Below are 27795 nucleotides of genomic sequence, written 5' to 3'. Positions count from 1 at the left end.
ATTAGAATAGAATAAGTTTCTATTCTCCAGACTTTATGGCCACAGTGTAACTTTAGAAGGGACAGGGTTCTTATCTCACTCATTCATGTCAAACCCATACCCTGTGGGCATAAGTACATTGGTATCAAAGATGAAAATCTTCATGCTAATAGGAATACTTTCGATTTGCATTCTTGATAGCATTTGTTAAGAAAGGAGAATAAATTATATATCTCAGACTGAAACACCTTTGTGAACATATAGTTAGTGCCATCCTTTGCATAGACCTGGAAAATTAGATTCATGTTAGGGAAAAGAAGAACTTTCTAAGATTTTACTATACCTAGATAATGGGAAAAGGTTAGAAAGAAGGAAATATGACTTCCATATTTCAACTCATCAGAACAGGCTTCCCTTATAAATGATGCCTTTATAGTCTTAAAGTATTACCGTAGAACTAAAATAAAAGTGAACACATAAATCCTTCTTAGTGACAGGTTGAATGTGATTGGTTGATAGCCTTATGATTACTCAAACTTTAACCTCACTTCAGGAAGACAGAAAAGGCCAGGCTAAGGATACCATTTGCAAACTACCCTATAATCTTTATTTCCTTTGCAATAGGATAGAGTGACAATAATTACAGAAAGAAATGACCAAAAATTTCACATTTTGTGCCTATCTTCAGTCACTCCATGGCGTCAGGACTTTATCATTCTTCACTTATGACTTTTGTGTGAACCTCCCGGCTCTTCACCCGCAGTTTGTTGACCTGGGATTCAGCAATATCAGCCCGCTCCTCAGCCTCCTCCAGCTCATGCTGGAGCTTGCGGAATTTAGACAGATTTGTGTTGGATTGTTCCTCCTGAGAATAAAAATGGAATTGTAAGGCACCTGTACTGTACATCTTCCTGGACTATAGGCCTAGGGGAAGAAAGGACTTGGCATTGACCAAGGGCTTAAAATACTCAACAGAAAACATTATCTTACACCTCCTAAATTTTATTTATCATTAAAATTATCTTTATGATTTGTTTGGGATTTAGTGTCACATCTATAATTGCATCTCTATTTTCACAACCAAATCATATTAAAGCCTAAATATACCATAAGTAGAGCAAGAAAAAACATAATATCAGAGAAAAAGGCAAGAATATTAAAATCATAGTTATTACTGCTGGCTATAAGATGATAACTGCTCGAGTTAGATTAGTCTTTATCATATTAAGGATGAAGTTATTAATATTCTCTTTAAATTGAAATAAATGCTGAATTTTATTATATACATTTTGGCACATTTATAAATAATTTATATCATATATTTCTTTCTCCTATTTTGGGTGTAATGATTCTGCTGACAGAATCCCTAATAATATTTAATTCTTTCATTGTAGGAATGAAGCTTATTTAATCATGGATGGATAATTCCTTTATTAAAGCAATGGTTTCAGATACTTAACAGCTTGTCTTTGCTATAACTACATTCATGAATAAAATTGCCTTTAGTTTTTGTTTTTGTTTTATTTTCCCATTCTCTCTTGGACAGGTTTTGGTATGAGGGCTATGCTAGCTTCTTAAAATGAACTGTAAAGCTCTCTATCTTTTCCTATGTCGTAGAACAGCTTACATGGCTTGGGGATAATTTATCCCTTGAGATTTTGAAAGGCCTGACTGGATCTGGGTCTATTTTCAGAAGTAATCCAGAAATCATTTATTTAGCCAGCTTGGTAATTTATGTTCTCCTAGAAAATATCCATTTCTTCAAGATTTCAACTTTATTGATAGATGTATCTTTTATATTAAAAATAATCCTCTATGTGTATGGTTTATCCCTTTCTCATTCCTAATGTTGTAGATTTGTACTTTCTCTTTCTTTTTCCTAATCATAAGTATATTTAGTTTATTACTTCTCCCTCCCACAGAGCTTAACCTTGTGTTTATCTATTGTCAAATTAGAATTTAGATTATATTAAGTTAAAAATGATCAGATAACATTGAAATTAGCAAATTAGAAAATAGTATATTCTGATTCATTACTTTTTGCCTTTATCTTTATAGTATTTCTTTCTTCCACTGTTTTATTATTACTTATAACATCTTGATTGTACTGTCAGTTTATTCATTTATTTTATTTTTGATTCAAAATGCAAGTAATGAATTGGCCTCCAAGGTCAGCTTTGGCTACATTCCATAGATTTGTGTAAGTAGTACCTGCTTGTAGTTTTACTTATAATTAATAGTTACTCAGTAAACTTTTCAGTTCCAATTTAACCCAAGAATTATTTAGGAAAGTAATTTAAAAAGAAAACATTTTAGTACCTAGGAGTTTTTATTTATATTTTCTCATCATTTTCCAATTTTATGACAATGTGACCAGAGAATGTGGCCTGTATTATTTCTACTTTTAAATTTGTAGATTGAAAGTTTACTTTAAAAATCAAACTATTAATATTATAAATGATAAGTGATAAGTATAAAAATGTACACATGAAAAATGTACAAATGTTTTTAAGAAGTACGGTCTTCCATAAAGCAAACTGCTTATTTATTATAAGGGGAAGTAAATTATTTATTAGCTTTTCTCAACCCAAGGACTTCTCTCCTCTTCTACTTTAAGGATACTTACAGCCTCCTCAGCTTGTCTCTTGTAAGATTTCACTTTGGCCTGAAGTTTATCTACCAGGTCCTGAAGCCTGAGAATATTTTTTCTATCTTCTTCCGTCTGAAAGATTATAAAAATGAATGGTAGGATATGGCTCAACTGATAGAGTTTTCCACCTACCATATGGAGGATCCAGGATTCTATACCCAGGGCCTCCTACCTGTGTGGTAAGCTGGCCCACATGCAGTGCTGTCACACACAATGAATTCCATGCAATGCAGAGGCGCCCCCATGTAGGGGACTCCCACATGCAAGGAGAGTGCCCCACAAGGAGAGCCGCCCCATGTGGAAAAAGCACAGCCCACCCAGGAGTGGTGCCACATACACAGAGAGCTGACGCAGCAAGGTGACACAGTAAAAAAGAGACACAGTTTCCCAGTGCCAACTGATAATGCAAGAGGATGCAGAAGAACACACAGCAAATGGAGACAGAGAGCAGACAACAGTAGGGAAGGGGAGATAAATAAATAAAAATAAATCTTAAAAAAAAAAAAGAATGGTAGGGCCTTATTTTAAAAGCAAAAAACTACTGCATCATTGCATATGAGTATTTCACATATATTAATAATATATGGAAGAGTGCTTAGCTGATAAATGCTATCACCATACCTGGTAAGTGAGTTCCTTCACTCTTCTCTCATGTTTGCGCAGACCTTTGACAGCCTCAGCACTCCGCTTTTGCTCACTTTCCACCTCTCCTTCAAGCTCACGCACCTACAAGTAAGTAGGCTCTTAAGAACTTTCATCCAATACTGCATCGGGAGCAGATGGAAATAGACAGATACAGGGAAACTCACCCTGGCCTCCAGTTTCTGGATTTGCTTCTTCCCGCCCTTCAAGGCCAGCTGCTCAGCCTCATCCAGACGGTGCTGCAGGTCCTTCACCGTCTGCTCCATGTTCTTCTTCATCCGCTCCAGGTGGGCGCTGGTGTCCTGCTCCTTCTTCAGCTCCTCAGCCATCATGGCTGCCTATTTGGCAAACGGATCAAGAAAATAATGAAACTCTGTGATGACAGGTAGAACATGTGTATCAGTAAGACAAATTCTTATCTTGCTCACATCAGTGATGGCCTTCTTGGCCTTCTCTTCTGCGTTGCGGGCTTCCTGGACAATGTCCTCCATCTCTCCCTGCATTTGGGAAATGTCTGCCTCCAGCTTCTTCTTGGTGTTAATTAGGCTGGTGTTCTGTTTAGAAATAAGTTGTATATTTTTAAAAAATATATTGCTATTAAAAACTTATAGCCATTTCTTTGAAATAATTTTATATTAAAATCTGCAAGTCAAAAAGCCCTGCAATATTTAAACAATTTTATTCTGTAATACAATTAATAAATAAAAATGTTATAAAATATTAAGTGTGCTCAAATGCGTAATTCTTAAGTAGACCAAATAGTAATACATGCTGTATAATTGTAAAACCATCATTTACAATGAGACCATTGACAGGAATAAAATTATACCAGATATTTATAACATTCAATTTCTTCACAATAAAAATGTCAATATTGATAAAGAGAGTCAATAAAGATATTAACAAAACACTATACCAGGCAGCATTTAGAGTGTTGTAGGGAGTGAAGAAATAATTGATTCAAAACAGAGGACTGAAAGAAAGATTAATTAATACTCCAGTGAAAATCTGGTATAAGTATGAAACCTGGCTGCCATATAAAAATTTCAAGCTTAAATTTTCTAGGACACATAAGTATTTACTGTGTACTGAATCCCACCTGGGTGTGGAGGAGCTGGACACGCTCACTGGCATCCAGGAGCTCCTGTTCTGCAATCTTCCTGCTCCTCTCTGTCTGTTCCAGCGTGGACCGCAGCTCCTCGATCTCGGCCTGTAGCAGGTTGGCTCTGCGCTCAACCATGGCCAGCTGCTCTTTCAGGTCTTCCTGGCCCCGGAGAGCATCATCCAGGTGGATCTGGGTGTCCTGTGGAATGAACAGTCATTGAGACACCACATTCTCAGGCTGCGTCACCCCTGTTATTCCGGACCCATCTCTTGAACCCATCTACCTTGAGGATGGCCTGGGTGTTCCTGTAGTTCCTCAGGGCCTCGGCCGCCATGCGGTTGGCGTGGTTCAGCTGGATTTCCATTTCATTGAGGTCTCCCTCCATCTTCTTCTTGAGCCTAATGGCGTCGTTCCTGCTCCTGATCTCAGCATCCAGCGTGCTCTGCATCGACTCCACGATCCTAATGTGGTTTCTCTTCAGCTGGTCAATTTCCTCATCTTTTTCAGCAATTTTCCTATCAATTTCAGACTTGACTTGGTTGAGCTCAAGCTGGATACGCAGGATCTTTCCCTCTTCATGTTCCAGAGATGCCTTAATGTGAGCAAGTGACAACATTTTAAGGGGAATGGATATATTCTGAAGATTTCCTCACACCTCTCCTCCCAATAACTTTGTGCTATGCATCTATATTCAGACTCCACAGATGGCCTAACTCCTTTCTGAATTTGTTTATAATGGGCGGTTTGACCTGTACCTCTGCTTCCTCTAAGGCAGCTTGAAGTTCAGACTTTTCTTGTTCCACTTGTTTCTTTATTTTCTCCAGTTCATGGATACGTTTCCCTCCCTCAGCAATCTGCTCCGTGAGGTCAGAAATCTCCTCTGTTGTTTGGGTAAAAGACAGATCAGAGGTTTGGTCACAGAGGTGACACAAGAGAATAGTTCCACCGAGTTCAAGTATGTTATTGAAAGGGAAAGGGACTCACGCTGCAAGTTCTTGTTCTCTCGCTTCAGGGTTTCTAACTGATCCAAGGTTTCTTCGTAGGCATTCTTCATCTTGAATAGCTCCGTGCCAAGGGAGCGGGCCTCCTTCTGGGAGGCCTCGAGTTCAGCGTGTGTTTCCTCATACTTCTGTTTCCACTCTGCCAGGACCTGAACAACCAAGAACGGTTGGTTAGCTGCTGTAAAAGACAGCGAGAAACAGTGTGAGCAGAGCTGCTGCAGGAGTTACCTTATCAAAGTTCCTTTGCTTTTTGTCCAGGGCTGCACAGGCAGCATTTGTTCTTTCCACATCAAGCATGAGGTCCTCGACTTCATTCTGGAGCCGCTGCTTTGTCTTTTCAAGGGAAGCACATTTGGCATTTACGGCTTCTACATGTTCCTCAGCTGCCTGCAGCCGCTGGGCCAGCTTCTTCCTTGAAGATTATATGTTTTTTAGAGAGATGTGAACCCACATAAGAAATGTGAACTATTACCATACTGGAAAGTATTAGGAAATTCATACTATCCAATCGTTCATTCAATAAATATTGATGAGCTTATTTTATGTGCCAGACACTGGGTACGCAGCAGTGAACAAGACAAAAAAAGATCCCTGCCTCATGAAACTTACAAACAGGTGAGAGAGATAAACAATACACAAATTAGCAAATGCATGCATGACATATTGCAGTTTATAAGTGCAATGAAGAAAAATAAAATAGGGGAGGGGATGGGGAAACATCTCTAGCTATTCAGGGAATGTCTTCCTGAGGGGGTACCATATGACTCAAGATCTAAAAGAAGTCAGGGAGTGAGCTTAAGGAAGATCTGGGGGGTTGAGTGTTCCAGGCAGAGGGAATGGCAAGTGCAAAACTCTGAAGCAGCAATGACCTTAATGTGCTTTAGCAAATGGCAATAAGGTTTCTAGCTATCTGTGTAATTATTTGTTATTCTTTGTTACCTTAACTAAAATTTAGGCTAATAACGCAGGGTCCATGTTTGTTTTATTCATTTCTTATTCTCAGTGCCTGATAGTACCTGGCAAATAGAAGTTAATTAATGAGCATTCGTGTACTTATTCACTGAATCTTCCAAGGTTGTATATTTCTGCCAAGTTTTCTGCACATTCTCTCATATCTGTGAACATACTTGGCCTCCTCCAGCTCCTCTGTGCGCTGGATGGCGTCCGTCTCGTATTTGGTCCTCCACTGGGCCACCTCGCTGTTGGCCTTGGACATTGCCCTCTGCAGCTCGGCCTTGGATTCCTGCTCCTCCTCGTACTGTTCCCGCAGCAGGTCGCAGTCGTGGCGGGAGGACTGCAGGGCGTGGGCCAGGGCGTTCTTGGCCTGTGGAGATAGTTATACTTTCATTTTACTGGATATTTAAATATTTAATTCTTAAGTTTCAAAATCCTTTGAAGTTTTCATGTAACACATTCCATTTAAGGGTCGCTGCATGTGGTTAAAATGAGTCTTTGAATAGCTACCTTTATCTCCTCTTCAAGTTGCCTCTTTAACTCCTCAATCTGTTGTGTAAATGCTAGCTTGCCTCTTGATAACTGAGACACCAGTGCTTCTTTTTCATCAAGTTGTCGTGAAAATTCCCCTACAGCCAAAAGAAATGGCATCATTTCTTAAAGTGAAGAAAAAATGTTGCAAGCCCATTAGAAATAATTTTATTCCTGTCCTCCAAATGTAGTGCACAGGTAATTGAATTCTTTCTTGGCATCTTCATGCGCAGTGTCAAATTTCCAGTTTGGATGGTGAAACTCATATATTAATTAATATATGAATAAATGTAGCTTAATTTGAATGAATAAATCCAGCTTAAGTTCTCCCTGTAACAAATTCTTTCAGTGTTATATGCTATTGTACAAAACTTCAGCCTAACTCTCAAAGAAAGGAGCTAAAATGCCTCTCTCTACATATTCCCAGGTCCGTAGAACTTTTGAGTGACCAGATTATTCATTGTCCCATTCAGGAATTTAGTTTACTCTGATGCAGATAAAAAGAAGTATGGTCCAGTACAGAAGCCCTGGACCCATGCTGAAGTCGACTCTTAAGCCAAACCCCGACCACAGAGCTTGATCCAGTCCTATTGTTTTATCTCCAGCATTGTCCTCAAGTGACCTGGCACAGTGGTTGAGAGACGAGCCATTCTGTGAATCACACACATCACACACATGCTCTTAAGTTGCTTTTATTAGGTTTTAACATCACCAAACCTCTTCTTCTTAACCACATCATCTCCACTGTTAGGCACCAAGGAATAGGGGAGACTTACCAGACTCGGTCTGCAAGCGTCCTCGCTGGGTTGTCAGGTCATTGATCAGGCGCTGCTGCTCTTCTTCCTTTGATTTAAGCTCACTCAGTTGGTCCTCAAGAGTGCGGCACATTTTCTCTAGGTTTCCCTAGAGAAGAAAGGAAAAGAAGTAAATGAAGACCTTTTAAGCTCAAATCTTTGATGTAGCTATAGTTCTTCCAGAACTGAAGAATAAAGGATTTATTGTGATATATAAAATAAATCCAGTTCTCTTCTAGGTAATGTGATCTATAAGAAATGTCTTTTTTTATATTTTATGAATGCTGTCCTAAGTTGAAAATAAACATTGGAATATTAAAAAGCATGTTGTGAAGCTCTGTTCCATATTAGTAAAAAAAAGGCAAAGATGATGCTCTAAAGTCAAGATTTTATAAGAATTTTGTTATATTTTCTAAAAACATATTCATAATTACCTCACTGCGAGTAAAATGAACCTTTGCTTATTGGATAATTTAAAAGATTGGAAACTTGTGTTCTCTGATTAAAGACTTGAAGAACCCAAAAGGCCTATGTTTCAGAGCTGGTGCTGTCATTTATTAAAGGTGTGATTGGCTGATACATTTAGCCTCATTGAATTTCAGTTTCATCATATGTTAAAAGGAGATAATAAAAATACTCATATCCCTCCTGCTTACTTCCCTGGATTATTGTGAATAACATATGACATGATGCGTGTCCTATGCAAACTATGATGTGTACATAAAGGATTATTTTTGTTAACAATTTCCCATAATCAATAGTACCTTGGCTTTGGAGACAGTTTCTACGTTACTAGCAAGGTCATCGATCTCCATCTTCATTTCACTCTTCTCCTTCTCCAGTTTCTGTTTCACCCTCTGCAGGTTGTCGATCTGCTCCCCCAGCTCAGCCACGCTGTCCGCGTGCTTCTTCCTCAGGGTGGCCGCCGTGGCTTCATGCTGCAGGGTGGCCTCCTCCAGGTCCCTGCGCATTTTCTGGAACTCGGCCTCCCGCTTCTTGTTCATCTCAATCTGGGCTGAAGTCGCCCCACCCGCTTCTTCCAGCCGCTCGCTGATCTCCTCCAGTTCCCGGGAGAGGTCGGAGCGCTGCTTCTCTGCTTTGGCCCTGGAGGCCCGTTCTGCCTCGATTTCCTCCTCTAGTTCCTCAATGCGGGCCTGGGATTAGTGAAAAATACAAATTTAGCTTCTTTGTGTCAATAATTTCGTCATGTTGAGATAGACGGTGGAAATCATGTACTTACTTGTAACTCCTTGATTTTCTTCTGCAGTTGAATACCAAGTGCTTGTTCATCTTCAATCTTGCTTTGCAGATTGCTCATTTCAAACTCTTTCCTTTTTGAAAAGTAGCAAAGGAAAATAATGTAGTCCATAACAAATATTTGGAAGCAAGTTCATGAGCAATTCTTTCATACTTACTTTTTAAGTTTTTCATCGAGTTGTTGTTTCTCATTTTCAATATCCATTATGGACTCTTGGGCCAGCTTCAGGTCCCCCTCCAGTTTCCTCTTAGCCCTTTCCAGGTCCATGCGAAGTTTCTTTTCTTGCTCCAAGGACCCTTCAAGCTAAACATCAGTAATGTTGAGTCAGAGGAATACTTAGCTTCCTTTAGAAGAAAAGAATTCCTTGACTATGCCAGACTTACATCATCCACTTGCTGTTCCAGCTTGATTTTAGCTTTGGTCAAGGTGTTCACTTTGTCCTCTTCGGCCTGCAGGTCATCCAGGGTCTGCTGGTGGGCCTCTTGGAGGGCTTTCTTCTCCTTGGTCAGTTTTGCGATGGTTTCATCCAGGCCTGCCATCTCTTCTGTGAGATTTTTCACCTAGGAAGGTTAAGAAAGAGATGATCGCTGCTCTAACACAGCTGAGTTGGGTGGGGGAACTTCTATACAGTACAGCAGAATAGGATCCCTACCTTATTTTCTGTGGCATGTTTCTCCTTTTCAACCTTGGCCAGTGTCAGCTCAAGGTCATCTATGTCTTTCTTGAGTTCTGAACATTCATCCTCCAGCTTCCTCTTCTTGGCTGTCAGTTCAGCGTTGATCTCTTCCTCATCCTCAGCTCTCTCAGTCACCTCCTTGATTTTGGCCTCAAGCTGGATTTTTGTTTTGATCAGCTGGTCACATCTTTCCTCTGCATCAGCCAAACCTTCAGCTTCCTTGAGTTGAAAACAAAATCAAAACCAGGAACTAAGAATGAAATATTTTATAATGATAACATGAATTTCTGCTGGTGTGCCTTTATATTTCCCTACATTCTTTGTTTCTTCATAAACTTTTGTTTAATGAACCACTTATTGTGTCCATTGTAGATACTCCACATTTTGTAGAACAATAAAAATCTATCCACTGAAAGCTATCAATATAGAAGGCTATTATTGACATAAAAGATCAAAGAAGTTGGATCAGAGATGGTGTCACGAAAGAGGTGACATTTGAATTGGGCCTTGACAGATGGGTAGGATTTGGTTTTGTAGAAATCAGCTTTTGGGGGTTAGAAGCAGGATGGTAGAAGAAATCCCAGCAGGAGAAATTCAAGATGCGCTGCTACTAAAATGTTTTTCTTTGTGATATTGGAGGGTGATCCTGGTTATGAAGCTCTAAATTCACGTTGAGGCTAAGCAAGAAATTCCTAGCTTTTTCTTCTCTGTAACTTAGAAGAGGTAGTTATTTCACTGACAGAAGAGACTCATCTTAATCAAAACAGTAAAAATATGTGACTTTGGAATGAGTGAATTATACCAGACCAATTCAGTTTGCTCCAAATGAAAAGCAGTCTTATAAATTACTTTTCAGAATTGATGGAAGCTATTCAAGAATGACTAGTCCAAGAAGCAGTGACAGCTGGGTGGAAGAAGAAAGGGTGGGGGTAGCCAGACAACTTATTGATGTGACATGATCGGTACTGACTGTGGAGATGATTGCAAAGAGTGAACTAGAATTTTTGAAACCAGTAACAAACAATAATTCCATAAAATTTGATGTAGATTACTGCTACTTGTCAGCTGTCCATATTGTGATTTAAGATCCATGAATACCCAAAAGACTTTCCAGGAAATACTGGAGGGTGAAAAAAAATCACTTTTTCCATGATATCCTCCCCTCAGTATTTTATCTAGGATTATTTATGGCTCAAATCACTTTTAAGGCCTATCTTCAAATGGAAAAGAAATATAAAATGTGTAGTCTGATGAATTGTGTATAGTGGAAGATGGGTAGTTCTCCCTCATTGCCTTTATGCTGGTTTAAGGGGTTTCTTTGGGTTTCTTTGGGGGAGTTTTGGGGTTTGCTGTTGACTACCCCACTCCTTCCTGGTACTTGCCTAGAGTCTCAGCACTGGTATTTGGATTAGCAAAACCCTGGATGACACCTCTACTTACAGCCTGAACTTGGAGCTGCAAGTCATTTTTTTCTTTCAACAACGACACCATCTTTTCTTCCAGTTCCTTCCTTTTGGCCTCTGACTTAGCAAGTTCGTCTTTAGTTTTCTGAAACTCTTCCTTCATGGTGGCCATCTCCTTCTCGGTTTCTGCACTCTTCAGCAGAGGCTTGATCTTGAAGAACAGTTTCATCCAGGGCCAGTGCTTGACGTTCATGAAAGCTCGGACATTGTATTGGATGCAGAAGATGGACTCCCTGAAATTTAATTGATGCATATCGGATATTGTGATGAAATCTCAGCAGGAGAGACAGAGATTCTCCCTCCACCCTGTTCCTCACCAGCTTTCAAAAGCCCATATGATGTAAGAAATTGTGTTTTAAGGGTGATGGTCAAGCACTCCTCATCACTTATTTCTCTACACCAGTACTTCTCAAACTTTGATGTGCATCCGAATCACCTGGAGGACTTATTAAAACATGGAGTCCTGGGTCCCATCCCCCTAGGGTGGAAGCTGAAGACTTGCATTTTTAACAAGTTTGCAGGAGATGCTAATGATACAGGTCCATGGACCACCCTTTGAAAAGCACTGCTGAACATCAGTGCTTCTCAAACTTTCCTACAGAAGGTAGCAAAGAGGGAACTCAATCCCTCTATCATGGGATGAAAGGGCTCATTAAAAACTCAGAATTTCTTTGAAAAACTGGTTTTATATTTTAATATTATGTGAATTTTGCATTCTACTCTATATCATCACATTTTTCTTAATCTAAATTATTTTTAAAAATTAATTACTCTGATATTTAGGCAATTCATTACCCAAACACACACACATACATACATATATATATATAGTTTATTGGGTGTCTCAATGTTTCCTAATGCAATGTTGGTTTTCAAATTAGAGGTCACCCATTTATTAGTAACTCATGAAATCAGTTTAGTGAGTCATAACCAAAATTTATTATTTTTAGTGAAACAGAATGCAATTCAAAATAATCTCCATTGGCTACATATGGTAAGAGTAATGTTTGTTTTGTGTAGATTGTTTTATTTATACACACACATATGCATACATGTATAGATGGTAATATAAAATGCATTTCTCACTGGAGGGCCTAGTCGTAAGCATCCTACCCAGTCTGAGACCTCTGGTTATAGCTTCTTTGCCCAAAGTAGCTCACCAGAAAGCTACATACCTAGGTGACCTTGTATTAACTTAGTGCAAAAGATCTTTCACAGATAAATGCCCTCAATATTTTAAATCTTGATAGATTGACAGTAGAATTGATAAGACAGGAAATTTGCTTCTGCATATTTTTCTAAAACCACTGTTGAAAATATTGTCTGCTATGCTGTTCAATGTCCTTTATGTAATTATCTACCCAGTATCTTATTATTAGAACCAAGTGCTTAGGAAAAGTTTATCTCCACTTACGCACTGGTGCTTTTTCTCTTGTTATATGAAACCTATGTACAATTAATGCTTCTCTCTCTTTTTTTCTAACCCCAATGTTCATAATATGTTTGATCCCTATTTAAGTTTTCTGGTGCACAGATATCTCTGCTTCATTATAGGACTCTTATCCAATTTTTCCTACTTTGATGACTTTATCATATGAGTCTGAAACAGTAAGCCACCTCAAATGTGTTTCTAAAGAAGGACAATATGAATAAATATGTTTTCATACCTTCTCTCCACCATCTTCTGGTACTCCACTCTGGCCAAGAACCCTCTGCACCTGGCTTGGGTTCGGGTGATCAGCTGGGCCAGCTTGTCATCTCGCATCTCCTCTAGGAGCCCCAGAAGACCAGCTTTGAAAAAGACCTGCACATGGGCAAAATTGCAGATCATTAACTTTACATAAAATTCTGCAAAATTGCAGATCATTAACTTTACATAAAAGTCAGAGGGACAGGATTTGCATCAGGTGCTATTTAGAGAATTATTACCTTGGTGTGACCAAATTTATATTGGGTGTGGTCAATGTCAATGGATCCAAGGAGCTTCTCAGAAGCCTTCTTGCTATCAATGTATTGTCCTTCAGGGATAGCACTTGCATTTAAAACCTTGTATCTATTAAAGTAAATATAGAGATTTTAAAAATTGGTTACCGATGACACTAATCAAGCTAAATATCAAATATCCATTTTAAAAAATCAAAGCTATTTCTACTCTGCTCACAGGAGGAGTTTGTTTACATGTGTGGTCAATCTAGTATGAGCTATCTTTTTTTGTTCCATGTTTTCTTCCCTTATTGCAACTTTCCTTTCTGTCTCATTGGATCCTATATTCAGGAAAGGATGCTATCATCTGGTCCACATTAAGGTGAAGATACCAATACAATGTAACATGTTATTCTTGCTAGAGGTATTTGTTTTTTAAGATTCAGGAAGCAACCTTTGATTGTGGAATCTAGTAGAAACGTGCTTTAGGTATACAGAACTATCCTAATCACCCTAAAACCAAACTTCAGAGAAGGCAGTTGGTTCTTGAGTACTGGAGCTCTCTGTCAACTCCTCCAGACCCAGGCTTAAGAGAGACCAGCTCACTGCAGCTGCCACCCAGCCCCTTAACCCCTTTGCCTCTTTAACTCTTACTATGGACTTATCAGGGAGGAAAAAGAGTATCTGAAGAAATATTTTGGTAGCATGTTCCACTGTTAAGAAACATTGGGAAAGTGTGTGAGAGTGAAAGGGGAGATGAATGATTTAGAAAGAAACCACAAAAAATGACTTCTTTGTAGCTGTGCATGCATGAGAGAACTCCAAATTCAGTCACTTATTAGCTATGTGACTTTGGGCAAGTAGCTTAATCTCTCTGAAACTCAGTTTATTCATCCATAAACTGAGGCATTGACAGTATTTATCTCTTGGGTTATTGTGCATTTACAAGAGATAATCTATATGTATTAAACACTCAAACATGGTCGTTCTCTTAATTACTGAAGTTAATGTACCCAACTGTGAACTAAACTAGAGACATGGTGAATCCAGTGACAATTCTGCACAGGGCTTAAAATGTGGTATTTTAAGTGATTTGCAGCTTATAATTTTTTAGTCCTTTTTGTAGCAGGTTAACAATATCATTTAGGGGTATGTTTTTTAGTAAATCATTTTGCTTGCACTAAATTTGTTTGCACCGAACTTCAATATATGCCATAATGAGGAGAGTCTGACCTCTGTTTGAAGTCTGCATACAGGATTCTGCTGGGGAACCCTTTCCTGCAGATGCGGATGCCTTCAAGCACACCGTTACATCTCAGCTGGTGCAGGACAAGTTCGTGCTCCATGGCCCCTAAAAAACGCACATTTATCTCACTGCAGAGTTTAAAACAAGGACCTGTGGCAGGCATGCTTTCAGCTCTCACTCTAGAACTTCTTACCAGGAGTTTTGGTTTCATTGGGGATGATGCAGCGTACGAAGTGAGGATGAGTACTCCTCAGGTTGGTCATCAGCTTGTTCAAATTCTCCTATAAAGTCAGGGAAATCCCTGTTATCTCTGACCTTAGACATGGTTATGAGCAGTTGGGATGTAAGATCATGTAGCTGAGTTGAATGGCCAATATTTTCATTGGAGGGAACACCTTGATAGGTGTTTCCTGAAATGTAGTTTCCTCCTTAGTACATCTTCCTCGGATTGAGTTGGCGGGAGTAATACATTTAAAGCAGCCTGACACGCGATTCCTTTCAGCCTTTACCAGCACTGCCCTTCTTACCCTGGTCCCTGGGCACAAACATCCATTTACAAGGCCATGATTTTCCCACACTACACGGTCACTCTTTCTTCTATTAAACTCCATAGTTCCCCAATAAGGAAATGCAAGCCAGCACTACATTTTGAGTTTTTCTCAAAAGTGTAAATCCCCTTTTCCAGCTCTGTTGGTTTTTAGAACATAAAGTTATCTATATGGGGAAAAATTCCACCTGTTATAATTGAGAATCGCTTGGATTAAGATCATCGTTATTAGGTTTGTTGTGGGATGGCCATTAGATTGTCATTAACCTTACTGATATATTTTAGTTTCAGAGGACATGTTACTGCTTATTTTCATGACTCAACTTGATTATGAATGGCAGGGTATTAAATTTTATAAAATTTCCTGTAAAATATTCTTCATTATTTGACATGGCATGAAAGATGAACTAAAACTTTCTGAGTAATTTAAGGCCCTTCTCTCCAAAGCTAGATTGACAGGAAATGTTATTTAATGTCAGTCCTTTCCTAAATGATATGTGCAAAGAAGATCCTGTACTTTTACAAACTAATTCCCACAGTAACAGGAGTTTCAGAAACAGATTCTTACTCTGAAAAGGGCAGACACAGTCTGGAAAGAGGAGCCCTTCTTCTTACCACCTTTCTTGGGAGTCCCACCACTTGCCTCTGGAAAAAATAATGAAGAAAAGATGTAATTTAAATACAGTTTTGAATTGGCCTGGCAACTTCTTCCCTATTTACTGACTTCTGTACTCATCAAGTGGAACATTTTTCAATCCTACTGGCCTCTCTATTTGATCCTGAATGAATCTTATCTGTCAATGAAGTTTGCATCCATTTTTCTGTGATTATTTCTACATTGGGAAATGAAATGAAGGGCATTCACCTTACTGTATGGAGATGGATTTCTTAATATGAGGACTCTGGAGACGCTGATTTAAAAAATCATCAATAGATGTAGTATTGGAAGCAAAGTTTGTCACTATATTCCCTTAAATATTCCTGGATACTCAATACCTAATAGATATGGAGGAGAAGCAGGAGGAAACCATAGAAGTTGAGGTTTTTTATTGGTTGAGAACCTGAAAACTCTTCTTTGACTCTTTACAGCAGAGCTCCTTTCAGGGCTGGGGTGATTCACAAACATATAATTACAGTACAGCCTACCAATTCAAAACTAGGAGAGACAGTGGTTTGTCCCTGCAACTTAGACCTGCCAGGACTAGAAATGGGATCACCAGCCTCAGTCTAACATCTCATTATATATAATACCTAGAGAAAGTTTTAGACTTTTGAGTATTACCTGCGTCAGCAGATTGAGCCCCGGAGAAGAGATATGCTAAAGTCTTCAGGGAAGACTTCTGGTACAGCCCCACCACGGTGTCGTTCAGGGGGTCCTTGTTCTTGTCCAGCCAGCCCACAATATTGTAGTCCACGGTGCCAGCGTAGTGAATCAGGGAGAAGTGGGCCTCAGCCTTGCCTTTGACGACTTTGGGTTTCTGGAAGTTGGCAGACTTTCCAAGATGCTGTTCATACAGTTTGTTCTTGAAGGAGGTGTCTGTTGCCTTGGGGAACATGCACTCCTCTTCCAGGATGGAGAAGATGCCCATGGGCTGAAAAATAGACCATAAAAGCCAAAATTGTAATTCTATTCAAACTTTGTTTCTATCTATGGCATTAAAATAAGATGCAATGAATAAAGTAGTTGTCATAAAGTGTGGTTTCTGAAATGCAAAACAAACCTTCTCGATGAGCTCGATGCAGGCAGCCAGGTCCATCCCGAAGTCGATGAACGTCCACTCGATGCCTTCCTTCTTGTACTCCTCCTGCTCCAGCACGAACATGTGGTGGTTGAAAAACTGTTGCAGCTTCTCGTTGGTGAAGTTGATGCACAACTGCTCAAAGCTGTTGAACTGAAAAAACAGATGTGTTTAACCTCTTTCTAAAGCAAACTGAGCATTTTTCATACAGGATTTTTTAACTTGAAAAATAAGTTTCACATAGCCTTTAGATTATAGATATCAAAATCACTGAGCTGAAGAGACTCCTTTGAAGAAAAAGGTGAAAAGTACTAGAAGGTCTGGGGTCTTGTGGAGTCTGTTTTCTCTGCTGCGGTTTCATAGAAAATCCTAAGTCATGATTAGTACTCTCTTCTGGCACTTGCTTAAGTTTATTTGGTAATTTTTCTAAGTTTCTACATAATAACCTCATAATTAATTCCCTTTCTTTTCTGCATTTTCCAGACGGCTGGCAGTTTTCTGTTGACAATCAACCTGCAACCCACTGGAAGCTGGCTGGCAGGAGTTCTTGTTACATGCAACTCACCAGGGATAGCATTTCAAAATGAACAACACTTGCCACCCCCATTCTTCTTTAATGTGACATGAAAAAAAATCAAGATACCAAATATTATGTGTAGTGTAACATACATTTGAAATTTTAAAAAATACCTAAGTGTTATCAGTAAGTAGATATAAATAGTGGATTATGTGGAATGTTTTTCCTTGATTTTTCATATTGTCTGCAATGCCTAAGTTTTACTTTTATAACCAAAAAAGAATAAGATAAACTTCTTAAAAACTGTAAGTAGGAAAGGTGGATTACTTAATCAAGTTTTATCCCACAATATCATATATGTTTTTAAATGTTTAAACTGTATTTCAACTTCAAAATATAAAATAACAAAAGGCAGCTTAACAAATCATGGAATCCTGTCAAGGTACATTTATCTTAAATCAATCCTAATAACCTATATAAAGATGATTTCATACCAGTCTTGCTCAAACTTTTCCAAAAAGTTGAATAGGAGGAATGTTACCAAATTCATTCTATGAAGCTAACATTGCCCTAATACCAAAGTCAAATATAGATATTATGATAAAGAAAACTTGATATCCATCTCTAAAAGAAAAAAGAGGACCCCTATCTCACACCTTATACTAAATTTAAGTCAAAATGGATCAAGGACTTAAATATAAAAGCTAGAACCTTAAAACTTCTAGAAGAAAATGTAGGGAGACATCTTCAAGATCTTATGGTAGGTGGTGGTTTCTTAAACCTTACATCCAAAGCACAAGCAATGAAAGAAAAAATAAAAGGAACCTCCTCAAAATTAAATATTTTTGTGCTTCAAACGACTTTGTTAAGGAGGTAAAAAAAAAAAACAACCTACTCAATTGGAGAAAATCGTTGGAAACAACACAACTCCATGACAAAATGACAAGCAACCCAAATTAAAAATGGGCAAAAGATTGAAGAGACATTTTGCAAAAGAGAAAACAAAATGGCCAAAGATGAAATGATTCCCAACATCTAGCTATTAGGGAAATGCAGATCAAAACTACAATGAGATATCATTTCGTGCCCTACAGAATGGCCATTATTAGCAAAGGAGAAAACTACCAGTGCTGGAGAAGATGCAGAGAAATAGGCACACTCCTATACTATTGATGGAGTGTAGAATGGTGCAGCCTCTGTGGAGGACAATTTGGCAGTTCCTCAGGAAGCTAAATACAGAACTGCCATATGATCTGGCAATCTTACTACTAGGAATATATTCAGAAGAACTGAAAACACGGACGCAAACAGATATTTGGACACCAATGTTTATAGCAGCATTATTCACACTTGCTAAAAGATGGAAACAACCTAAGTGTCTATTGACTGATGAATGAATAAACAAAATGTGGTATATATAGATGATGGAATACTGTTCAGCTATAAGAAGAAATGAGCTTGGGTAGCATATCTCAACATGAATGAACTTTGAGGATATTATGTTGAGTGAAATGAGCCAGACACAAAAGGACAAATATTATATGGTCTCACTGATATGAACTCAATAAGATAGGTGAATTTATGGAGTTAAACCACATATCATTAAAGAAGAGAATGAAGAGATGATTGCATTTATTAATGCTGGCTCTAAATTACTTTTTCTCAGCTCTTATTATATGCCTAAATATTTCAAAATGATTTCCCCACCATATATTCAGAGGAGGCTACATGTTGCACAAGTTTAATTTCTTTATGTCAACTCCATTTTTCTTTGTGGGATATTTAGAGGTCCCTACCACACCAAGCTAATTTCCTAACACTCTTTGCAACTTGTAGAAGTTGAGGAGTCCTCATTAAGTGTATTATTTCTCATAGAAGAGAAATTGCCACCACATGAAACTGGTAGCTGCCCAGTCACTCTCTTTTAAGTCTTAACATAATTTTCTGACAGTAAGAAAGGTTGGAAAATTCCTCCTTTTTGATATTTCCATTGCCTTACTATAAAATCCCCACACCAATGAACTACTAACTCACATCGAAGATCTCGAAGCCAGCAATGTCCAAGACCCCGATGAAGTACTGCCGGGGCTGCTTGGTGTCCAGCTGCTGGTTGATGCGGGTGACCATCCACAGGAACATCTTCTCGTAGATGGCTTTGGCCAGAGCGCCCACTGCATTGTACACCTTCAAAGGCAAAGATGTAACTTTTGAAGTTATTAGGACTGTAAAAATGCTTGTGTTTCTGGCAGTGAATTTGAATTATGTACCTACCTGCTCTACAGTCTGGCCTTTGGTGACGTACTCATTGCCAACCTTCACCCTGGGGTAGCAGAGGGCCTTGAGCAGGTCAGCAGAGTTCAGACTCTGGAGGTAGGCTGCCTTGTCAGCAACTAAAACAAAGAAAGGATAGAACAATGTTATTATGGCCCAAAGAAACCCACTTCCTTAAAATTTTTTTAAACTACAAGTTTTTAGTCTAGTATTATCCATATATCCTTTTGAGTACTCTTTCCCATTTTTACACTAAATTCAAGGTTTTGATTATGAGTATTTTCTCTAAAGAGCTTCAGAAGTCCTGGCAAACATCCATCTAATGTCTGTATTCCATATAACGTGTTATTTAGTTATATTTTAAAATTCAATTCTTAAAAGTGTATTTATCTTTCTAGGAAAACTCAAGCATAACAAGATAAGAATGTGATTTTCAACTAAATGTGAAACCAGGATGAATGACTCAGCAGATACCTTCAGTGCCATCTGGCTCAGCTTGCTCTTCACGCTGTTTTTGCTTGAATTTCATGTTCCCATAGTGCATCACAGCCCCCGTGAGCTTATAAATGGAGACCTTTTCTTCATTAGTAAAGCCCAAAATATCAATAGCACTCTGTCAATATAAGCAATAGGATAGCTGTTAGGTTATGATCCACGCACTTACTGTGGATACTTCATATTCACACTCCTGAGTTGATGACCAAGCTGAGAGAAATACCAACACCCACAGGGCCAAGGAACTCCTTAGATTGGGTGGATAGAGACCTGGTCAACCAAAGAGCAGCATATAGTATTAAAATTCCAGGTGCATACTTTCTGAAAATTCAAGAAGTAAACTTAGGGTAGAGGAACAGTGATCATAAACTTAAGGAACTTATTATTTTGAGAGGCAGAATGGGTCTAATCAAGTAGATTACAAAAAAGGTTTAGGTAAGTTGGGAAGTAATCAATCTTTAGACTACTGTTAAGGGAAAATGAAATGTTTTAGGGGCACATCTATACTCATCCTTGAGTCCTACACCTTACTGTTTTTACTAGAGACTGAATATTTATCTGGATGAACCATTGCTCAAATGCAACATAATTCCAGTTTTCTTGTATTCTACTTACATCTGTCGCCATCAGTTCTTCCTGGTCATCAATGCTGGCCACACTGATCTCCCCTTGACTGACAAATGGGTAATCATATGGGTTTGTGGTAATCAGAAGCATTTCTGAATACATGGAGCAGAGTAAATAGAGGCAGAATTACCCTCTTCATTAAAACGAGAGATTTTTGACAAGATCTAAGGCACTCTATGATACTAGATGAATGATGGGATTTGAAGAGAAATTTAAAGGCTATTTATCACCACCTAAAACACCTTGGTGTTGACATCATGCTATCTTCTATCATTCTCCCTCTCTTAAAACAACTGTAATCTAAAGAAGATAATTACACAATGGGGAAAGCTGTATCTGTTAGGATAACCTTTACAATGTTAGCTGTTTAAGAGCCAGAATTGGAAACAACCTAATATCCTTAAAAGGATATGGTTACATAAATTACAGTTTTTTAGAATGGAACACTATATAACCATTAAAATTCATGATTTAGAGATAAATATATTTAGAGCTATATATACTGGAAAAAGCGATGATATATTATTGCTCAGTAAAATAAAACAAAACAAAAAGCAGATTACCAAAGAGCATCCAACTATGATTCCACTGAAATAAAATTTAATGTAAAAATCTACATATAAAGATACACATATAAAACAATGACTGGAATGATATTCATCCAAGCGTTCATAGTAATTACTTCATAGTAGTAGGATTTGGGGGTGGTGTTTTCAGTTTTTCTTCTGCTTTCCTCTTGAATTTTTGTAATTAGCACTATAAATTTTACCAAACTTTTAAAGCTACTTTCAAAATCAAAATGAAATATAAACTTGACAAAATTCAGACATAAAATACTAGGTTGGATCATGCATTGATTGGTATTGGTGCAATAATTCTGAAAGGAAAGTTAGATAAATTCTTACCAATTAGTTCAGGTTTCTTGTTTGATGTGATCTGGTAAAAAATATGATAGCTCCTTTCAGCCTTAAGCTGGAAAGTAACTCTAGACTTCTCTAACAGATCTGGAAGGAAACAAATAGGAAACAGGAAAAGTATAAAAATTTTATGTGAGATGTAAATTTCATTTTTTTGTAAATTTAATAGGTGACAAGAAACAAATGAATTAAAGGGGTATTTGAACACCAGTAGAAAAGCTGGCATTAGGCACTTACATGTTTCAATATCAGCAGAAGCCAGTTTTCCTGTCGTGCCAAAATGGATTCTGATGAATTTACCCTTGAAAGGAAACTATTATTACTACTTTATTTTAAATAATACCAAATCTTTGAGAAACTCAGAAAACTTGAAATGCTAATGCTTTAATAGTAAATCAACTCAGAGACTATTTGTAACAGGTAGAAAAAGGGTGTATCTTCTATTTTTTAGGTGAAAGTTTTATCTTTGATGTGAAAAATTGTGACTAATTGTAGATAATGATGGATAAAGCACTCGGGAAAATCACAAACATCCTTTCAGATGGGGCTTTTATCCATGTTATTACATGCTCAGAGTAGAAATATATAACATAACACAACATAACAACATAACGAGGGGAAAAATTTGGCCAACGAACAGTGTTCCTAATAGCTTGCAGGACACTTACAAAGCGCGAGGAGTTGTCATTCCTCACGGTCTTGGCGTTGCCAAAGGCCTCCAGTAGGGGGTTGGCGCTGATGATTTGATCCTCCAGGGTCCCCTGCAAAAGCAACAGCGGTTCTCACACCTGGGGCTCAGGAATTTCTCACCCAAGAGCCCACATAGAGCCTTCTCACCAGCGCTACCAGACCTACCTGCATTTTGCCACTTTCCTCCTTCCTCTTCTCCCCAGTCACTGCAATTGTTGCAAAGTACTGGATGACACGCTTGGTGTTCACAGTCTTTCCTGCTCCGGATTCTCCGCTGTCAAACAGAAACCAAATCACATGAGGTCCCCAAAGCTGACCAGCTAACACAGCCATTAAAAGAAAGCATAAACCAGACCATAAAATCTACTTACGTGATCAGGATGGACTGATTCTCCCGGTCTACAAAAGAGAAATTGTAGATTTTTATTACTGTTTGCTTGTATAGTTGTACATGGTAAGTAAAGTAAAGTGGAGTGATCTTAGACATTTTCAAACTGAGTTTAGCATTCCCTGGGGTTGGAGGGCCCTATGCCCATCACCTTCCTCAGTACCTCTCTCCACGCTGCTTCTGGGTCCTAGCATACACACATGCATTTAAACAGAACATCTTCACTTTATTTTTTGTGTGGTTATTTTCCAAGAAATATTTTATCTGTGGTGAAAAGAACAACGTCAGAAAGCCAGAGTGTAATATTCACATGGCTGTGAAGTCACGAGACTTCTTTCTTTTTAATACGCTATTGCTAAATAGGTACCAAAGATGGACTTGGGTCTCCAATGGGATTGAGATAACAGCTTAAGGTAGTGACATTAATTGTGGACCCAAGAAGTAAAGACTAATGGGCATTGGAGATATTTTTAGTGTGTGAGAAGGGGTAAGTACAGTAAAACAAAGTGGTAGCTGTTGTTTTAGCCAATTTTTAGGGAAATACCTTAAAAAGTTCATTTTGGTGTTTAACGCTCTCTGAAGAGGAATTCTGATTTCTCTCAGCCTTTTTCCCAAGATGCCAAAGGAACATCAGATTGGCTCACATGAGACAATATTCCAGGAAGCAAATTCATAGTATAGATGTCTTTATACTAGATATACCTTCAAGACTGGAGCCCATTTAGGCTGGCTCAGGGCAAAAGGCAATTATATTTATGATATTCCTAATATAGATAGAATATTCATGGGTCACAATTTACGATATTAAGGATAAAGCCACAGGGAAGCAGACTTGGCTCAACGGATAGAGCATCTGCCTACCACATGGGAGATCCACAGTTCAAACCCAGGACCTTCTTGACCCGTGTGGAGCTGGCCCATGCGCAGTGCTGATGCGTACAAGGAGTGCCGTGCCACGCAGGGGTGTCCCCCGCATAGGGAAGCCACACGCGCAAGGAGTGCCCCCTGTAAGGAGAGCTGCCCAGTGCGAAAGAAAGTCCAGCCTGCCCAGGAGTGGTGTTGCACACACGGAGAGCTAATGCAGCAAGGTGACGCAACAAAAAAAGACACAGATTCCCAGGCCACTGACAAGAATAGAAGCAGACACAGAAGAACACACAGCAAATGAACAGAGAGAGCAGACAACTTGGGGCAGGGAGAAGGGGAGAGAAATAAATTAAATAAATAAATAAATCTTTAAAAATAAAAAAGGATAAAGCCACAGAGGCAAATTTTACTTTTCTGGATTTTTTTTTTTTTTGGCTTTTGGTAATGGAGATGCAGAGAGTGTGTATGGGAATATGCATGTGTTTTATGCATTTCTGCTCAAATTTGAGTTTCTGAGCCATTCAAAATTATGTGCAAACTTTGTTGACTTTCAAATGTTTAAGAGATTATTAGCAATTATATAATGTTAGAAATTATACCAGTCATCTTTTACACTCACTCTGTCCTGGACCTTCTACTCCCTCACAAATACACCAGCCTCAATAAAAAGTGACCATCTCAGAGATTGTGTTGAGATCAGTTAGCATCTCTTTATTTTATGGTTCTGCTCTTAAAACATCTGCACAGATAAAGCAGTCAACTCACTCACCAGTCAGCATGAACTGATAGGCGTTGTCGGAGATGGAGAAGATGTGGGGCGGGGCCTCCTGGCGCTTTTTGCCTCGGTAGGCGGTCACCACCTCGGGGTTGTACACCGGCAGCCACTTGTAGGGGTTGACGGTGACGCAGAAGAGGCCCGAGTAGGTCTGTCCAGGTGAAAGAGAAAGAATAACTACTCAAACACTTTCCTGTTATTTGTATATTTCACTAATTGATCGAACTTTAATGAAAAAAGAGACACTTTACATGAGTATGCTATATTTCTTCAAGGCCGTGGCATGAAAACAGGTTGAAAATTTTAAGAACTAGATGGCAAAATCCTTGAGGGAAGGGACCACAATTAAGATTCTTATTCCACACAGAACTTGTCACTGTGATTTTCACATAGCAAAGGAGCTCCAAAAGTGTCGTTATTGTTTTTTTAATGTATACTAGGAGGCATTTTTACTATGTTTTAGAAAATGGGCATATATTTCCTTTGCAGCATTAAATTTATGTTTTCATAAATTTGGACACAACTTGCATGCCCGACAATAAAAGAATGGTTAGGTGACCTGTGATAAATCTGAAGATGGTATGATGCAGACATTTTTAAAAGGTAAGCATGAATGTATGCAGCAATACAGGGAAAATAATTGTAAAATATTCAGTTATAAAGAAACAGAATGCAAAATTGTGAAAATACAATATAATTACAACAAGGGGATTTTCAAAATCTTTGGCAGCTGACCCAGGGCAGGCATTACCCAATAAGAATGGATGCTGATCATATACCCAGGTAAACTGTTAGGTGCTGCCCAGCTGAATATCAACACTGGCTAACCTATGCAAAAATATGAATACAACATCATAAATTCAATTAAATTATTTACTGAGTGTCCTATTATGTGTGCCAGGCACTCTGCAAGGCACTCGGAATAAAACATAAATAAGATGTCACATAAGGACCTCCCAGGCTATGTAGAAGATAGACATTTAAATTAATGATCACAGAAAAATATGGTCAGAGTTATTGCAGGGATAGAAACACCCACCCAGCTAACACTGGGGAAGTTGGAAATGTTTCACCAAGGAGGTGACATTCGGGACTAGCAGGGACCAGAACACACAGACGCAGATTATTGTTAATTTGGAAGAGAAAGAATACGAGTGACGTTTGGTCTTTCAAAAATTGTTTTTAAGCGTTGAAGGATAAGCTTATCTTTTCCCTCTGTATGATACTGTGACGAAGGTTGAGATATAAGGCAGTAGCCACTTTAATGTCTGTTCAAGTGATCCGTGGCAAACCTAGTCAACATGGGCAATGCCCCCCATCTTTGGATGGGAAGACAAGAGGGTGGAGCGCTTGCTGTTGGCCTGAGCCTTACAGTAACAGTGATGACCCTTGAAACTAGTTACACTGCTAGGGAAAGCATCGTGTAGTCCCACGCAGCACCAAGGGAAGCAACGGGCTGGCAGGGTGCATGGTAACGATGACAAGGACCCCTGGGAGGTGTGGGGTGGGGGGCACTCACGTAGATCATCCAGGCTGCGTAGCGCTCTTTGAGGTTGTACAGCACTCCAGGCTCGTGCAGGTGGGTCATCATGGCCATGTCCTCGATCTTGTCGAATTTGGGAGGGTTCATGGGGTAGACTTGATCATCTTTAACTGTCACAGTCTGGTAGATAGGAAAGATAACCATTTATAGCACCTGAGGGACCAAACTAAATCAATAAACTGTGGCAGGCTCCTGGGACTCTACTCACCGCTCCACCTTCAGTCTTCACCGTCACTTTCCCTGCTTCTTTGCTCTGGATTGAACCCTTTACAAAGGACTCCTTTGGGTCCACCACAAAGACAGATGTCTTGGCATCAAAGGGCCTATTCTGGGCCTCGATGCGCTCCTTTTCTGACTTTCGGAGGTAAGGGGCAGCCTCCCCAAAAACAGCCATTTCCGAGTCTGCACTCATGGCTGCAGGTTAGAGACCAGAGGTCCTGAAGGAGATAAAATAGTTTCACACTTGAGCTTCTGGACTGTCAGTATACCACTAAATCTTTATGTTGATTACATTTCATTGACCCAGTTAGATATTCCCCTCTGCAGGTCCACTGTACACCATGCTATAGTTTTTGAAACCTATATAATCACAAGAACTAAAAATCACAAATGCCCACTAAAAATGGTCACTGTGTACCCAAAACTGTACTCAAGGCTTCACATCCATGATCTTTAATCCTCTAGGCCTAGCATTCTAATTCAGGTGGCTTGGTTCCAGTCTCAGCACTGCAGCTGGTGACTTTGAGTAAGTCACTGTCTCTTTGAGCCTCATGGTCTCCATCTTTAGAATAGCAATTATAATATCTGCCTTTCTTAATTCACAACTCATGGGATATTGTGAAGATACTTTGAAAAAAGAAAAATTTAAAATAACTGAGAAAGCAATCTGAAATTGTTCAGGCTACCATTTACATATGAAATGTTACATATTGTAATGGAACAAAATTCCATTTCTTGCAGTGTATTGTAAGAGAATGCCATTTCCTCCTTTAGCTGTTCAGCCAGCAGTGCTCGAGTTCAGTGGCTTTTGGGATTATAATTTTGTTGGCCTTTTTTTTTTTTAAGGTGAGTGCTTCAGAGAGTTTGTCTAATGTAATTTCTTTGCATATTAAATCCAGTTTATCTGTTTAACCCAGTTAAACTAATTGAGGATAAAAGCCATAACAAACATTATCTTTGTTCTCCTCTATTGAAGGGCTCCCTTTGCTCTTTTTCCTTTGCAGGCCCAGTTGCCTGTTGTATGTTATCTACTCCTTGCCAGGGGTTTCAGTAGAATGAAATACTTGGACCTGGAAATAATTGTTTGCAGCCCTGTTGGCAAAGAATGCTCCTGTAGTCATTACATGATCAAATTACTTAAAACTAATTCTAATCAGCTACCGACCAGTTTCTCTCATTAGAAAGAAACTGCTATGTGCAGTCATAAGGCCAGTTAATACCTTTATTATATATCTAATAAAAATTACACGGTGATTTGGTTTCGTACAACAGTCAGCATTCGATAAGGGGACTTTTTACAAAGGAAGTTTATATATACTTCCTTTCTTATTTATTGGATATCATGTTTATTACTAAATGAATTCTAATTGCAGGCCACATTTTTATCAAATTTGAGACTTTCAACGAGGGAATCTTAGTAGAGATTTTTTTACTGAAAAATAATACTCTTCCAAAAACTATTCTCTTGCTAAAATGTCACCCCATCAAAGCCTTTGTCATCAGTGAGGCTATGTGCATTGTTCTAAGAGGGAAGCCTTCGCCCTTTCCTCCTCCAGCAACTTCCCTGAAGTAAGGTTGTTGGAGGCTGTTGATCGAGATGAGCACTTTCTCAAAGGTTGCTATGTGACATAAATCCATCCCAGAGACTCTTTCATTCTCCTCCAGGGACTAGTCAGTCCAGGTCTTACCTTATTAGCAAGTGAGGAGATGCAGCCTGGAAACTAGACAGTTCTGGAAAAGAAAAAGAGAAAAACATTTGATTGGTTAAAACAAAAAAATCCCTTTTGCGGCATGACTTGCTATTGTGAGCAGAAGTCAGAGCAATTCAGAGGGATCCAGTAAAACCTGCAGTACCGGAACTAGCAGCTGCAGCCGGCACTGGGCGGTGTGATCAGTGTCCCTCCTGAAAACCCGGGTCCCGCTCCCCCTTACCTTGGAGCTTTTTAAAGCAGGACGAGTCAGCCTCATTCCAAGGGCT

At 38.9% G+C, this 27795-nt stretch overlaps 1 protein-coding gene across 3 annotated transcripts; it reads right to left on the bottom strand.

Annotated features, from left to right (window-relative positions):
* Nucleotides 1-558: 558 nt before the first annotated feature.
* MYH2 (myosin heavy chain 2) lies at nt 559-27795 on the bottom strand. 3 transcript variants are annotated; one of them, XM_058283477.1, is made up of 40 exons: nt 27750-27795; nt 27506-27548; nt 25807-26035; nt 25575-25718; nt 24050-24206; nt 22397-22424; nt 22191-22299; nt 22004-22096; nt 21573-21636; nt 21324-21422; nt 20407-20510; nt 19771-19909; nt 19297-19415; nt 19060-19209; nt 16491-16661; nt 16052-16361; nt 15338-15414; nt 14416-14503; nt 14210-14327; nt 12983-13106; nt 12721-12857; nt 11031-11286; nt 9567-9809; nt 9298-9474; nt 9072-9217; nt 8897-8987; nt 8421-8810; nt 7639-7765; nt 6842-6960; nt 6505-6701; nt 5606-5789; nt 5361-5526; nt 5132-5256; nt 4660-4968; nt 4371-4574; nt 3700-3825; nt 3439-3609; nt 3251-3355; nt 2606-2701; nt 559-844 (listed from the first exon to the last, which is right to left on the bottom strand). In XM_058283477.1, the coding sequence occupies exons 3-40, from the start codon at nt 26008-26010 to the stop codon at nt 692-694; spliced, it is 5820 nt and encodes a 1939-aa protein (XP_058139460.1). In that variant the 5' UTR covers nt 26011-26035; nt 27506-27548; nt 27750-27795; the 3' UTR covers nt 559-691. The 3 variants fall into 3 exon arrangements, with proteins under 3 accessions (XP_058139460.1, XP_058139459.1, XP_058139461.1); XM_058283476.1 differs by lacking the exon at nt 27750-27795 and adding an exon at nt 27663-27736; XM_058283478.2 differs by lacking the exon at nt 27750-27795 and adding an exon at nt 27672-27693.

Source organism: Dasypus novemcinctus, chromosome 21 (assembly GCF_030445035.2).
Source record: "Dasypus novemcinctus isolate mDasNov1 chromosome 21, mDasNov1.1.hap2, whole genome shotgun sequence".
NCBI classification, from domain to species: domain Eukaryota; kingdom Metazoa; phylum Chordata; class Mammalia; order Cingulata; family Dasypodidae; genus Dasypus; species Dasypus novemcinctus.
This window is presented reverse-complemented; position numbering and strand designations above follow the sequence as displayed.